Consider the following 15,965-nt stretch of genomic DNA (forward strand, 5'->3'; position numbering starts at 1 on the left):
GGATCAGAGCAAAATGGACTAGAATCATGTGTTAAGCAGTACAGATTTTATACTGAAGAACCTGATAAAGCATTTTAGAAAAGTTAATGTAGACCAGGACTGTCCAAATGAGCTTTCCACAATGAAGTAACTTTTCTACGATCCATACTATCACAATACAATAGTTGCAAGCCACATGTAGCTACTGAGCACTTGAAATGAAACTTAATCAACTGAAGAAATAGACTTTTAAATTTTACTTTCTTTTAACATTTACTGAAGATGGCTACCATCTTGGCACAGTCCAGTCACAGCATAGAGGATGGATGTGTGGTGGAGTGGTTGGAGAGGGGAGGTTGTTGGGAGGCTGGAATGAAGAAATGGAGTAAGGAGATGAGTTAGGGAGCTGGAGAGATATGATACCAGGAAGAATAAAGACAGAAAGATTATAGAAGCATGAAATGAAAATATTTAATTTATCTTGTCTAGGGTGTAGAGAACATGAAACGAGTAATAAGCGAGAAAGATCCAGGTTAAATTCTGACTATAGACAGCCTTTCATGCCAAGCTAAGGAATTTGAATTTTTTTTTTTTTTTGCAGAGGAGCATGAATCTCTTTAAAGTTTGTGATGATTGGCATTATTTTGTCAGAACTTCCGGAAATGTGCTTGCCAGAAACTTCATCTAATCATAGTGTGTAAGATGAGTTAGCATATGTATGTTTTATGAGAGCTCTTGACATTGAGTAGTGATGCTATATTCATGTCTTTCTCAGCCTGAGGATTCCTTGAGGCCAAGGATTATAGTTTAGCTCTATGTTTTCCCCTCTCTTGACTTCACAGAGCCTAGTTGCTGGAGGAATGTTGATGTGGTTCTAGAATAGTTAATGAGAGCCTCAACCACCACTAGGAATGGTGGGCAGGTGATGAAACACTCCGGGGTGGCATGCATGGAAGTTAGCAACTCATTAAATATAAAAGTCTTTCCTCTCCCTAGAAAAGACTCTAGACTCCTTAATCTGGGATTCTGCCCAAGGATTTGGTATTCTATTCCTTCTTTCGGGCACACAGCAAACCTTGGTACCAACTGAAAGGCAGTATTTAAAACAAACAAACAAACAAACAAACAAACAAAACCTTTTTCTTTTGCAGTGTTTATTCCAGATATCTAGAAGAAAAATGTTTTTTATATACTTCCAGATTATCTTCTGAAAAATTCACATCAGTGTGTATACCCTACCGAGGGTGTGCGGTTCTTCTTTGTCCACATCTTGCCAGTACTGAAAATTACGGTTTTTTCCCCCAATTTGATAGGCTAAAAATGAAATGCTATTATATTATTTTGGATTTCACTGATGACTACTGAAGTTGAGACTCTTCATATATTTACTATCCATGAATTGTCCATATTTTTTAGCTTAGTTAAAAATGTGGGTTTCTTTTCTCAATAATTAATGAGAATTCTTTATATATCAGTGATACTAGCTTTTGATTTCTTATTTATTTTGGAAATACTTTATTCAAGTATGGTGTTTTGCCTTTCTATATTACTTAAAACAAAATATTTATAATACTGATGTTCTAAGTTTTAAATGACAAATTTTTTTCTCTTTATGCCTTTTATGTGTTATGTGTGCTTGATGAAAACTTTTCCACCTTATGTGTTATACAAGTATTTTCCTATATTGTTTCTTTGTGTAGTATTTATATTCACACTTAAATTTGAATATTGGATTATTCATCTTAAATTTATTTTTATGTGTTTGGTAAGGTACAGGTCTAATTTTGGAAAACAATTTCCTCAAATGAAAATGTAACCAATCAACCATCCTGCTTGCCTACAATTAAAATCAACCTCATAGGATCATGCCTCAGATTTAAGAGTTTAATAAGGAATGATAAAGACAGATCTAATGCATTGTCTTAGCTTATTGTTCCTTCTATCTGAGTTGTAGTCAGTGAAAAAGTAATCTTGTCCTCATTTAATTCATTTAATCTAGAATCAGTTGTGAGATTCCATTCGTCGTAAACTCTACACTGCCTAATATAGTACTCTATACATAGCAGTGATTAAAAATATTTTTGACTTCAAGATGAGTCTACAGAAAGGAATGTAAAGATCATAACAGTAACTATTCCTTCAAAGTTAACCTAGTAGAATAACATATACTCTATTCACTATAAGTGGATTAAGAATCACGAGAGAGAAATAAAGTGAAGTCTTAGCTTTTTCACCATTCTGAAATAAGTGATTAGGATATTTAGACATAATATATGCAAACCTTTCAGCCCAGTGTGTGCACATAATAGGGCCACATTACTGGTAACTAGAAAATAATTATTTTTACCATTTCAGTTATTCAATGGAGGGGAAGACTTTTCTATCATAGAATCTTCAAGTGTTTAGGAGAAAATAGTTCCATATATGAAATAAGAGCTTAAACACTCTAATAAATCTGAATTTTGTATGGTTTAATCACACTAAAGAAATAATAATAATTGGAGTTCATTGTTCACTGATATTGATGGTTTCTTCCTGAAACTAGACATAAGAAGCTTATAAAAACATAAAGAACAGACGTTAATAAGTGATATTCAGATTATATGTGTTCTCTCCTTAATCACAGCCTGTGTCTATTATATTCTAAACAGACAAAAGCAGGGACCAAGCTAATTTATAAAATGCTATGACTTTAGCTACTGATGTTAGCATAAGTCAATAAAAAGAATAAATTCAAAGTGGTTGAAACAAACATCATTGACTGGTAGACATTTAAACCTTTGGGCTTGAGAAATCACTGATGTGGTACTTTCAGGAGGTTTGATTTTATAGGCTCCTCAGCCCGAGTTTTTAAAAATACAAAAAGTGATGTGGCCTTGGAGATAAGAAAGGCACCAGGCTGTCACTGCGAAGCTGCTTTGCTTTTAAATGGCCTGTTTCCAAGTTTGAATCTGTAATCTCGTGGTAGAAGAGCTTTGAATTTGCTGGTAAAGATGAAAGATGCTCAGAGCTATTACCTTAAAATAGAAATCGATAGATAAATAGGCCATGGAAATTTAGATTCTGACCTAAAGGGAAGAGGAAAATTGAATCGAGATAATTATCTTGTTAACTTGAGGCAAATTTAAAGTTCACCTTTAAGAGAGTCAGATCATTAATGTCAAAGTGTAGGTTCTTACTCATTTACATAATAAATAAAGTTACTCAAATCATCTAGATTTATTAAAATATTATAATTTGTAAAGTTTCATTTAACACATTTAAAATAGGTAGAAAACTCTCAAAGATTTGGAAAATAGGGAGAAAAAGTACCCTCTGAATGTTATTATTGCAAAAGAAAACCTTTTTTGTTTTTCCTAGCTTTCATTTGCTTCTTATCTTTAGATCAAAGAAACAGGAAGAAATATTGACATTAATAAGGATTATTTCAAATTAAATATCTTTACTCCATAATCATGGCCTGTGTATATGATATTCTAAATTAGAACAAAAACAGGGACAAAACTAATTTATAAAATGCTTTGAGTTTAAATAGCTTAAGTCCAGATAAATCAACACAGAGAAGTATAATCTCAGGGAACTAATCAAAATCTAGTTATCAGTAAGAAATGCATACCTTAAGGTTTTGAAAAATAATCACTAAATAATTGCTACTTATTGATCTCTGAGAAGGAATTAATATTCCAATGGAAGCTAAATTCTCTAGTTAGCATCTGGGTCCTTGTCACTACCTTAACCAGGCCTGACTCAGACAAATAATATAGTGTACTAATCCACCAAAGGGTAGTGTTAGGAGGTATTCATAACCCATCTAGGAAATACTGCAGGGGAGAGGCTTTGCTCCCTCGAAGAGGAGCCAATGAGGGTTTTCTGTCTCAGCAGCTTAGAAGGTTTGAAGTAAAGCTTGAGAGTGGGAGGAAGAACTGGACTGAGCTATAATAACTCATCTCACTAAATCAATCTTCTCTGCATGAAGCTTCTAAAGCACCTTATTTTCAAATCAGTTCTAAATCAGCCAAGTAAGTACAGAAATACAGGCATGAAGCCAAATAATTAAAATAAAACATGATTTGGATTTCATTCTTCATCAATTTTAGGACAAATTATAATTTAGTAAAAAAAAAAGCAACATTTGAAAACTGATCTCTCTTGAGTTCACTTCGCACTGCAAGAGCAAATATAGCTTTTGAAACCGGTGTTCTCTAAGAGTATAAAGGAAACATTGATGTATAGTAATTGGGATATGTCTACAAAGCATATTTTCCAAATTCAAAAATTAAAATTTCCCAAAAATTTACTTGGAATTATACAAAATGAAGGACATGGAATTTTAAAAGTAACACATGCATCTTAATTGTAAAAAAATCAGACATTCAAATTGTGTCACATTCTCATACATAGCTATACGTTTATTCTTTAATTCTTTTATTACTCTACTTTCTGAATTATTTACATAAACTTTTTTTAACACATATATTCCAGAATACAGCTTCTTGATTTTTTTTGTCTATTTTCTTTACATTTAAATTTATAAATGAATTCGTTCATTTAGTTATTTACTCAGCAAATGTTACCATATACCTATTTAGAATCAAGCAGTATGTTAATGACTAATAGTGCAATTATGAGTTAAAAGAGGCCCACTTTGTGATGAAGTCTAATAGGGGAGACAGTTATTACAAAAATAACCACACAAATTAATGAGAAATTACAACTGAAGTAACTGCTATGAAGGAAAATATGACTCAATGAAAACATGGGAAAAACTGTCTTAGCATAGGAATTTCATTATAAACTGAGGAAATTAGTCATTTACTAGTGTCAAGCGCTAGGATATTCTCTCTGGTTTGTATGGAGACAGATCTCGAGAACAAGAAGAAACTTACAAATCTTAGGGTTCATTTTAGGCAAGAGAAGCACACTGCTCCTCTCCCTCCCCACCAAACAAAAACAAATTTATATTGTGTGTATTAAGCAGGAAGAAAAGATACCATCAAAAATAACATGAAAGAAGAAAATATGATCAATATGCTCAAAAGTGTTTCCTTCTGCCGAGTAGTCACATTGCTTTTAAAAAGCATCAGACCTCAATTTAGTTTGGATTTTGCTTTTTGTTTTTATTTTTGTTTTAACCCAAATGGGTAGAGGATAGTTTTCAACATACCCTTGGTATGGAACGCTCAATCTAAATGTGTGAATATAAAAGTTAAACATATGCTTCTTTTTTTTTTTTTTAATGTTCTTGTTTTTGATAAGGGGTTGCACGATGCTATCTTTGTTTTGTTCTAGGAGATTATGTGGTTATGTCTGTCTACTTTGACCTGAGCAGAAGAATGGGATACTTCACCATCCAGACCTACATCCCTTGCACACTCATCGTTGTTCTATCCTGGGTGTCCTTCTGGATCAATAAGGATGCTGTTCCAGCCAGAACTTCTTTAGGTGAGATACATCTGTTTGTGTTGTAGTGTCTCAAGGTAAGTACCCAATGGAAGTAATCCTATTCTGCTTTCTAAACTGATTTGCTTGTAGTTCAGTCAACAATTACATAGAAATGCATTTGTTTCATTTTAAAGAAAACTAGCATATTAAAAATGAGAGTGTTCATCGTTTCCCAAGTCTGTTTTCCTTATTATTTCAATAGTTTTTTTGTTTGTTTGTTTGTTTTAAGTAAATTGTCTTAAGAAGTTTAAGTTAATTAGAAAAAAAAAAACTTCTAATTTCAACAGATTTTTTGTTTTGGTCTCTGGGCAGTTAGTTACATGATGTAGCTGTTCAGACCAGCTCGTAAGAGCCGATCGTTTGTCCTTTTCCAATAGTGTGTCTGGACAGGTCGCCCTGGCAGTTTGACATTAGGCAAAGTGAAAATTAACACCATGGAAATTGGCAAATGCTAAAAATCACAACCTTCATTTTTTTAAGAGTCAATGGTTACACATTTATCAGCATACCCTTGACTATTAACTGATTATAACATGCATAGTTATCATGATGACATTTGAAGACATACATACATATTGTCTTTTTCTAGAAGAGCCACTGAAAAAATTATTTTGGAAAAAACTCAATTCCCTATGAAATTTTGGGAACCCATTTTCATACTTTTAAGATTATTTACAGTTTGCTCAATCTATTGTATATAGTAATATTCAGATTTTCAGATATTTTTCCTCACATCAAGAAGGTGGCACACAGAGTTCATAACAAAGCCACAAGGCTCAAAGAGACATTGGAGTCTACATCCATGAATAAAATTTTCATACTACATAAAATTCTCTAAAGCCTTAACTAAGAATAAAGCTACTGAAAGATGAAACACTAAATCATAATCTCTTTTATCAGTTAAGTGAAAATTAGAACCATATCTCTTGCTTACTCTTTGGCTAAAGAGGCCTAATCATGAAAATGTAAGAGCTGGAGTTTTAAACTCTAAACAATCTTGATTTCAACCCACAATTATAATGTCCTTGGTAACAACCTTTAATCTCTGTAAATCACAGTTTCTTCACAGGTAAAACATGTATCATTTCCTGTACATAACTAGTAAGGTTTTATTGGGTTAAATAAGGTATTCCATGCAAAGTGCACAAAACATAGTAAGACATCAGAAATGTTAGCAACTATAGTCATTTTCTGACAAAATGATTTGTAAAACTGAGGGCAGAAGAAATAACTGGGGGCAAAGTCCGTCATTTCCATATTTGTCCTATTCAGAACCTAATTTAGTCTCCGATCTGTTTCAAAATAGTTATTTTGATTTTTTTCTGTTACATGCAGTACTTTATGTTACAAGTCCTATTCAATAATTATAATAAGTTGTCTAATGCTACATGCTGAAACAAACCACAAATGTGTTGAGTCTATTACTTTAGGATGATTAATCGTCACTGTGAGCAGAATGTGTTGCATTACATTCTATGTCTGCCTCTCATATCAGCATGCAAATGTCTTTTTCATTCTCAGTATAGTGCCTGGCACATAGTTGGTACCACAATGATTATTCAAGTAACGTATGCGGTTATGAATGGATGGAACAGATGGACTGATACATTCCAATTTATCCATCTCGCAAATATTTTAAGGAAAATATTTCATATCAATTTCTCCTCTTGAAGTCTAGACGCTTGCTGGTCAAAATCCTTCTTATGGCAACTCCAGTAGCTCATTTCAACCACTTATTAAATAAATGCTCAGTGGCAAAAGACCATGGTGGGAGAAGGGATCAAGGTGAGTGAGCTCAAGAATTAGGAATAAGTGAGAAACTCCTGAGCGAATAGCAGGTATGCTATTTATTGATCATGGACTACAAGTCAGGCATGTACAATATGGTCCCCATGCCTTTCTACTCTTTACAACAGCAGAATGTAGAAGTTGTAATTATTATAAAAATATCACATTTTTTAAAGTTAAGAAAGCAGAGGTGCTACGTTTAAATGACATTCTCAAGGCAATAAATATTTGTGAGCGTAGTGAATGAACTCCAATTATGCTTCCTTTTCCATTACTGAGGTTGCGTATCAAGTCACAAAAAAAGTTTAGTTTCCATAGTGACTCAGTTACCCTACTTACTGATGTGGTCACATGATCTGTTTAACTGTGCCTCTCTTCAGGTATTACCACTGTCCTGACAATGACTACCCTCAGCACCATTGCCCGGAAGTCACTCCCCAAGGTCTCCTATGTCACAGCAATGGATCTCTTTGTATCTGTCTGCTTCATATTTGTCTTCTCTGCTTTGGTGGAATATGGCACCCTACATTATTTTGTCAGCAACCGGAAACCAAGCAAGGACAAAGACAAAAAGAAGAAAAACCCTGTATGTATCACTTCTCACTGGGACCACTGAAATTTTTATGCAGGAAGACCATCAGCTTTTGTTTTTGTTTGGTCTTGCTTAGCCTATCTGCAGGTTAAATCTCAACACTTGAGCTCCAAGATGAAAAGTGAATATGTGAGTTTCATCAAAATATAAGGATTCAATAGAGTCATAGTTACTTGAAAGAGACCTGATTCACTAAGGCAGACTCTTGCTTTCTTCATTTTACAGGAAGCATAATCACTGCTGAGAAATGCATTTATTTTCTAGCTGTTATTTTTCTAGGTTTTATCATACCGCCTCTTTACTTTATTTTTAAATTACTGTGTTAAATTAAAATTTTCATCCAGAGATTTCTGCTAGGAAGCCACAAGATTCTTGAAATTTCAAGGATCACCACACTTTTGCAAATAATTTAATGTGTGTGTGTGTGTGTGTGTTGTGGCTAGTAATGTGTGTGTGTGTTGCCACCAGAGAACTTCTACTGATTTCAAACTCAAAATGTATATTTTTCATTTTAAAAGAAATGGCTCATCTATTTGGCAACTTATTTAACCTCCCTGTGTCTTTATTTTCTCATATATGAAATAAGTATTGTAAAACAAAAAACAAAAAACAAAAAAAGACATCTCATATGGCCATTGTGAAAATAAATGTGGTAACAGAGGTAAAAAGCATTACATAGTAACTTATACATGAAAGCCTTTACCATTAATAGTTGATGATGATGATTGTTGTTGATGATTTATAATTACCAACCTGAATTGATCTCAGTGATTTGGAAATAGGAAGGATGACTTCACCTTGCCACCAAACTTTAAATAGAGATGATGAAGCACAAATTTAAATGCCTAAAGCAACTGTCTTTTATTATTAATGTTAAAGAGAGCATGTAGATAGATATCCATTTACCCTCCTAAACATAATGTCTGGCTCACAGGAGGCCCCATGAAAGTTAAAGTCTGTTCTCTTCCAAGAAAAGAGGCAAAGGAATTCCCCTGATGTATAGCCTTTCCAGATCTTTCACTTGAGGGCTTTGATAGTGGCTGGCTGTCTGATCCACAGACTCTGGGGGATCGAATTCTAATGAGGAAATCTAGCTGATGCATCTCCAGGAACCTCAGTGAAATTCTATAAATGGTGTTTATTTGGATATAAGAATTTATAACAAGTAAAGAAAGAAGTGTCATTATACTTGATGATTAATAAAAAAATAAATGCTTATCTTTAATCTCCCAGATAATTGCTATGCTTTATGCAGTCCTTTCTTTCCCTGTCTGATCTTCTCTTTGCCTTCGCATTTTCTTATCCTTATTTTGGTTTCCTCGTTGTGTTGTTTATTTTGTTTGTTTGTTTGTTTTCTCCCCCTCCTTCACGTTCCATTTCCTTTTCCCCCAAGAAGATGGTTCTGTTGCTGTTCAGTATTATTACCTGCCAGCAGTAAGGAGGGTATGAAGACTGCCTTTCTAACAAGAATGAAGAGTGCTGTGGAAAAAGCCCTTTGGCCCTCTAACTGCCAGGTCAACACCTGGATTCCTTAATCCAGGGTCATGAAGATGACAGAAGAAAAGAAGGCAGAGGAGGAAGGGGATTAAAGAAACTGAGAAAATAAAATGACCTTAGAATTTTATGCATTTTCCCCCTTTAATCCAATTGGATGATTTATCTAAATAAGCAAGAGCCTAAGGTGTGAATTAGAAGCTGAACTTTTATTTTCCCAATTAATATGCCTTTTGGTTCATTATGTCAGGATTCACAAATTAAGGCTTTCTTGATGATAATTAGAAAATATATAAAATCACAGTATTTCTATACATGGAAACCAGGCAACTGAAAGGTTCCTCATGAATGAACGACAGTGGCTTTTGCAGTTAGATAACTGTGGATTAATTTATTGAAGATTTCCAAATTCCCTTTTCCAACTTTTGGCATATATTTTGTTCCAATTTCAGAACTGTCCTTCTGTGTTTGTAATTTCAGTTCATTTTACTTACTATATTTTAAAAATGTATTTTTAATTTATCTTATTTTGTCTCTTTCTCTTTTTTTTTTCTTTTTTCCTTCTTTTAATTAAAAAAAAAATGCACTTCTCTTTTCTGTCTACAAACCCAAAGCTTCTTCGGATGTTTTCCTTCAAGGTATAATGTTTTTGGAATGGAAATTCACTGCATGCAACTGCTAAATTTAAGTATTAACGCTTACATGGTGTTTTATTTATTTATTTATTTTATGGGGTAGACATTTAAGCATTCTACTAGAGACAACACAGTTAAGATGAAGAAAGTTCTATAGATTTCTAGAGTTGACTTAGCAACCCTACACTAATTCTCAGAGGTTTTGACTTTACATGAAACTAAAAAGTTGTAAGCTCTCATTACTACTGAGAGCCCCCTTAAATGGCAAAGCCAAAATGTACCTTCTCTTCTCAGATGAAAATGGAATTCAATTTCACTACCCACATCTTCTGTGTCCTTAAAATTTAATTCTGTAAATCCTAATTTAAAACAGGATTGTTTTGTGATACGTAAATTTAATAGTTGCCTTTGTCTAAACTGTACCTGTCAGTTCTATAAAAACAATACTCTCTTTGAAATGCTGCAAGTTAAAACACCCTTCCTTCTAGGGTGATCCAGAAGCCTTTTGGCTCTATCATGCAATATTACAAGGTTTCTATTCCCAGTTGAATTGTGACAGCTGATTCAGAGATATTAGAATTTATATTTATATTTATACATAATTTATTTATGTATTTATATTATCCTAAAACTAACTCCTCCACATTGAAGTGAAATAGACAGACCATTGAGTCTTACGGCGATTTTAAAATTGGTCTGAAGGCAAAAATTAGATTAGCATTTAGTTAATTGCTACTATTTTCTTCTCAAATGATGAAAAACTTTGACAGGTAGTAACATTATTTTTTCTGAATTTTCACCCACATGTAGGTAAACACTGCTGGTATTTGGAAGCTTCTACATGGTGAATGTTAGACAGAACACCACATTCCTTTAAAACATAAGCCATACTATTGTAGTATAAGCTCAGAAAACTTCTATATTTATATATATAAATACAGCAAAAAATTAACAGTTTTATATTAAAAACATTTAATATATTTGCTTAGTATAATGGAGTTTACTATTTGCCTATAGGTAAGCATGACAGAAAATTTGATTTCAAAATTGATGCATTTTTATTTCTTTGTTCTACTCACATGCAATATCATTAAATGCCTCCATGTAACCAACCTCACATCTAATATTTACCAGAATAAGATTCCATGTAGTTGTTTGGTTTAAGTCTGAGTTCTTTTGGTGTTTAATCTTGCTCTAGCTATTAGCTTAATGGTATTATTTTCAGCTGCACTGCTTAAGCTCAAAATTTGAAATCTGCAAATGTGCTATCCTTCTAAGTTCAATTTTACCATTGTAGATCATGATGTCATAGCAATTTCCTGAGTATTCATTTTCAGATTCATCATTCACATTGGTAACATTTTGGAAAATTAGTCTAGAACTTATCAAGTATAACTAACTCTGATCTCTCTTTTTCCCTACCCTTGTCTCAGGCCCCTACTATTGATATTCGCCCAAGATCAGCAACCATTCAAATGAACAATGCCACGCACCTTCAAGAGAGAGATGAAGAATATGGGTATGAGTGTCTGGACGGCAAGGACTGTGCCAGTTTTTTCTGCTGTTTTGAAGATTGCCGAACAGGAGCCTGGAGACATGGGAGGATACATATCCGTATTGCCAAAATGGACTCATATGCCCGGATCTTCTTCCCTACTGCTTTTTGCTTGTTCAATCTGGTCTATTGGGTCTCCTACCTTTACCTGTGAATAGATATGGGTTTTATTGATAAGGGTCTTATTCATTAAATCTCATGGAAAGAAGATATCCTTTCTAAGTCCACTGAAATAATGCTTCATGTGGTTTATAATGATCTGAATTTGTTTCTATGTCCTAACCTGGTAAATTGTATTAATGTCATATTGTTTGCGCCCAACTCCCCTTCAATAAGTGTGATGTTTCTGTGCTGCAAAGTTGCAAGGCAAAGTGAAGTTAGAGCAAAAACATTGAAACCAAGTAAGATATTTTCCAGCTATGGCAATCAAATAGTAAAAGCCATGACTATTTACAGTGGTGGTGTACTTATTCAATTCAAAATACAATTAGATGCAAAAGGTCCAAAACTACCCTATGTTCATCTGGTGTCAGGTTGTGGTAAATTTGATCCCAACAGAATATCTCCCTCATTTGAGACAAATCACAACTCACTTTAAATTTAAGAACCTAGACAATAAATCTATTATGCTTCTATCGCAAGATAGGAAGAAAATTTCCTCCATATCACATGTACAATGATGTAAATATTTCAATAACTTAGAATGCTTCAAGTTTAATGCATGCATGTCTTTAGAGCCAAAATAAATGGATTGAAGTTAACATCATAAAGTATTGTCTTTTATTCTGCTTCTTTGGGCTATCAAAGAATCGTGAATGTAATTATAAGGGTTTGAGTTTGGAATTAGAAGAAAGAATTTTCACTACCTTCTCCCTTATGCATGAAGATTGGAAAAGCTTATTTTTTTTTCCATGTATGACATATTAAAACACTTTAAGTAAAATATAGACTGAATTTACCACCTCTAAATACTCCCAATTTCAGACTATGAAGTAATTGTATGTGCTTGCCGCTATATTTTCTTCGTTTTAGAATGATAGATCTTAACAGAAATTACCTTCCACCTTAAAATCTGCTTCTAGTGATTGTGAGTGCCTCATGGGCAGTATCCTTGTCATCCCTTTCTGGGTTCTCAGCAGCTGTAGAGTACCTGGCACATAGTTGGTGCTCAATAAATATGGTTTGAAGTGAATTGGCCCCATAGGCTTCTGGTGAAACTTTCTGTGCTGGCCTGGAACCAGTGATTCATCTTTTCACATAGGCATTGTCAAGTGATATTTGATCTTGAAGAAATAAATAGAAGGATCCAAAGAACTCTGGCAATTTATATTCATTATCAAAAATTTATTTTAGCCAATGCCCATACTCCTTTAAAAACAATAGCTATGTCCTATATTTGTATACAAAAATGAGTCTACTAGAGGACGATTAGAGTTTGTGTACTATTTTTCTAGGTTTGGGAATGAGTCAGCTTTGACCTCCCACAAAAGCGCTTGAGGACATATGACAGGCATAAGCAAAATTCACACTTGTTTAGTGTTCAGAATGTAGTATTATATGCTCTGTGAAAAGAAAATATATCTATACTAAAGATTAAGTTTTAGAAAGATGAAAGAACAAATGACTTACAAGGAGGTCGAGTCTATGACTGTAGCCTCATTCAACTATACTGTAATCACATGAAGCAGTTGTTCAAGACTTCAAAAAAAAAATGAGTTGTGCTCCATCTTCATGTACTCATCCTGAATCCTTATTTTTCTAAAATAGCACCCTTTGTCCATTCTTCTTTATGGCAATCGTTGCTCTAAGTCAGAATTTCATCACAGCTAGTAAAATTTCATAGACAACCTAAAAAGAGTAGAAAAGAAGAGAGAATGACTTTGTTTATATAAATCCACATAAAGGCATCATCAAGTCATCTGGACAAATCTTGAAACACATATAGCTGCCAATTTTATAAACCTTTAATATATCAGTACTCTAGTATATAACCTCAAACACATGTAAATAGAATTAATTATTTTCTTGTTTTGAATTGTTATTAACATATTAAATATTGACCCTTTGGGAGAGTTGTTGGCAAATTTTCAATGGTGAGAAACATGTTATTATTGTCAACTTGAAATGTATTCCGTAACAGGGATACTCAAAAAAGCTAGCTTTCCAATGTGTGCATAGTATTGGCAATATGAATATATATTATATATAATCTAATTATTAATTACCAGTTGCTCCCTGTCTATGTATTTGAAAACCTTTTCACAAAGGAATTGCCTAATATGTGGACTTTTACAATAAAAATGCTGCATTCTAATCCATGGTGGCCTGCCCGTGGTCTGTTTGGACTTTTTTATTTTAAACATTGTGACCTTTCTTTCCTGCCTCATTCCCCAACTGCCTTCTCTTTATGTGAGCTCTATTTATGAGCAGTGTGATGATATTTTGTGTTATGATGCTCCTCACTTCAAAAGAATTAATAGATTAATTTGGGGTGTGGCGTGGAGATGGAAGGCAGAAATGTCATGCAGTAATAAAACTCATACCTTCTACATCTCAAAACTTTGGTGTGGTTACAAATATGGACACTGGTGTTAGACATAACAGGTCCCAAACCTTCTTTTACCAGTTGCTTGATAATTGTCAATTCAGCCTTAATAAGTCTCCATTTTATCATCTATAAATTAGGTATAATAATGCCATCCTATGTAGTGACCCTTAACAAGTCGTCAAAAACTCGCTCCCTCAATTCTAATGCCTCCAGTGCTCTGATGCCATGCACCCCCATCAATCAGCTTTCCTAAAATAATCCAGCAGTAGTTATATATGCCTTAATGTGACACTACACCACAATGTTTCATTTTTAAAGAGTATTTACATTGCAAACCTTCTTTAACCTATAGGTTGAAAACTTAAGTCTGTTGTTGAGAAAATATCATACATTAGATTAGTTATTTTTAAGGCCAAAGGACCCTTCTCTGTACTCTCAAAATTTAAAAACATGTTGCAGAAACCATGTTGCAGAAACCATGCCACATTTTCTTGAAGTCCTTTGAAGTTCTCAAAAGAATAGCTGAATTTTTTACAAACATAGCTGCCCCAACCGTCCTCTGCCTGTCATTCTCTTGGCCCCTCATGGCTTCCTGCATCCATTTTAAACACGTGTTTCTCACTTTCCAGATATGTAAAAAAAAACAGTTTTCACCTAGATCTTGTCTGCAGTCTAACTCAATGCCCTTACCGTTAGCTGAGTGAATATTCAGTGTATGTTTTTTGTCCCTTTTTTTAAAATCTCAATATTATTCCAACAAGCAGCAATAATTTTTATCTGTGTTCAAGGTCAAATTAACCAAATGAAGCAGTCTTTGTGGATTATGTCAAAAAATTGCTATCTCTATGCTTTGTCACTATGGATTTTTGTCAAATGTGTGGGAGAAAGGGATCATGACCTAAATCAACAGCACTGCTATATTTTTTAATGCTTGTTGAGTTTCCAAAGGTCACATAGCTTGTTAATGGTAAACCTGGAAGAGTCACCAGAGTAATGCTCTTTCTGCTTAAAGTGTTTCAGGATTCAGAAGGAACAGTCTGAAACACTTTATCTTTCTGTTAATGCTTTAGGATCTGCCAAACTTCTTTAATCTTGACCTCATTTTAGTTATTTTAATTGCAATGAGATAAAAATTTTAGAATACCTAGCAACAGATAAGTTGATGGTTTGTATTTTTTAATTCTCTATTTAAGATAACCAATTAATATTTAATGTTACCCACTGTTTTTAGAATTCTGTTTAAAAGAAGAGATCTACAATCATCTGAAAAACTGCAGACCCAGAGTTGGCCTTTGTGCCTCAAGGACTGGCATTATACAACCATGGAGATTCCTATGACTAGTCTATGGACTCATCCTGTCTACTATATCAGGAAAGTGGTGGGAATGAACTATTATTACTTATTCTGAGGTTAGAAATTATAGGCCAGTTATAAAAACCAGTTATAACTTTCTTTTGTGATATTTGGGATAATAAAGAAAAGTTTTCACTTACTAGTGTTTGCGTTACAAAATGAAAAAACAGAGACTTCAAATCCAGATTGCCTAGGTTCGAATCCTGGCACTTTTGTGACCTGTTATCCAACTTTTCTCTGCCTCAATTTCCTCATCTGAAAAGTTTCTTTAAAAAATATAGAAATGCTGGACATGGTTCCATAATGTAGCGATTAGCATGTCTGCTTTATACGCAGAAGGTTCTGGGTTCATGCCCCAGTGGAGACATAGTCCATGGTCTATGGCCATGCCACTCTGAACAAGTCCAATGTCTGATCTCGGAAGCTAAATAGGGTCAGGCCTGGTTAGTACTGTAGGCATAAACAATAATAAAAATATATATATAGAAGTGCCTAATTGGATTGCTAAATGAATAAACATAAGTACCATTATCAATAAATATGTAGTTTTGTTTTAATATAGTATTTTTTAACAATAT

General features: G+C 33.7%; 1 protein-coding gene across 9 annotated transcripts in view; it reads left to right on the top strand.

Moving 5' to 3' along the window:
• GABRG2 (gamma-aminobutyric acid type A receptor subunit gamma2) overlaps positions 1 to 13,810 on the top strand; it is a 77,716-nt gene extending 63,906 nt beyond the window's left edge. For 2 of the 9 annotated variants that reach the window (XM_039877295.1, XM_039877263.1), the window contains exons 7-10: positions 5,269 to 5,421; positions 7,590 to 7,795; positions 9,910 to 9,933; positions 11,364 to 13,803. In XM_039877295.1, coding sequence (XP_039733229.1) covers positions 5,269 to 5,421; positions 7,590 to 7,795; positions 9,910 to 9,933; positions 11,364 to 11,639 — 659 coding nt within the window. In that variant the 3' untranslated portion in view covers positions 11,640 to 13,803. Of the gene's footprint in view, positions 1 to 5,268; positions 5,422 to 7,589; positions 7,796 to 9,909; positions 9,934 to 11,363 lie in introns of all 9 variants that reach the window. The other 7 variants (XM_039877255.1, XM_039877250.1, XM_039877312.1 and 4 more) reach the window with 7 other exon arrangements.
• The last annotated feature ends 2,155 nt before the right edge of the window (positions 13,811 to 15,965 follow it).

Source organism: Pteropus medius, unplaced genomic scaffold (assembly GCF_902729225.1).
Source record: "Pteropus medius unplaced genomic scaffold, Ma_sr-lr_union100, whole genome shotgun sequence".
Classification (NCBI taxonomy): Eukaryota; Metazoa; Chordata; class Mammalia; order Chiroptera; family Pteropodidae; genus Pteropus; species Pteropus medius.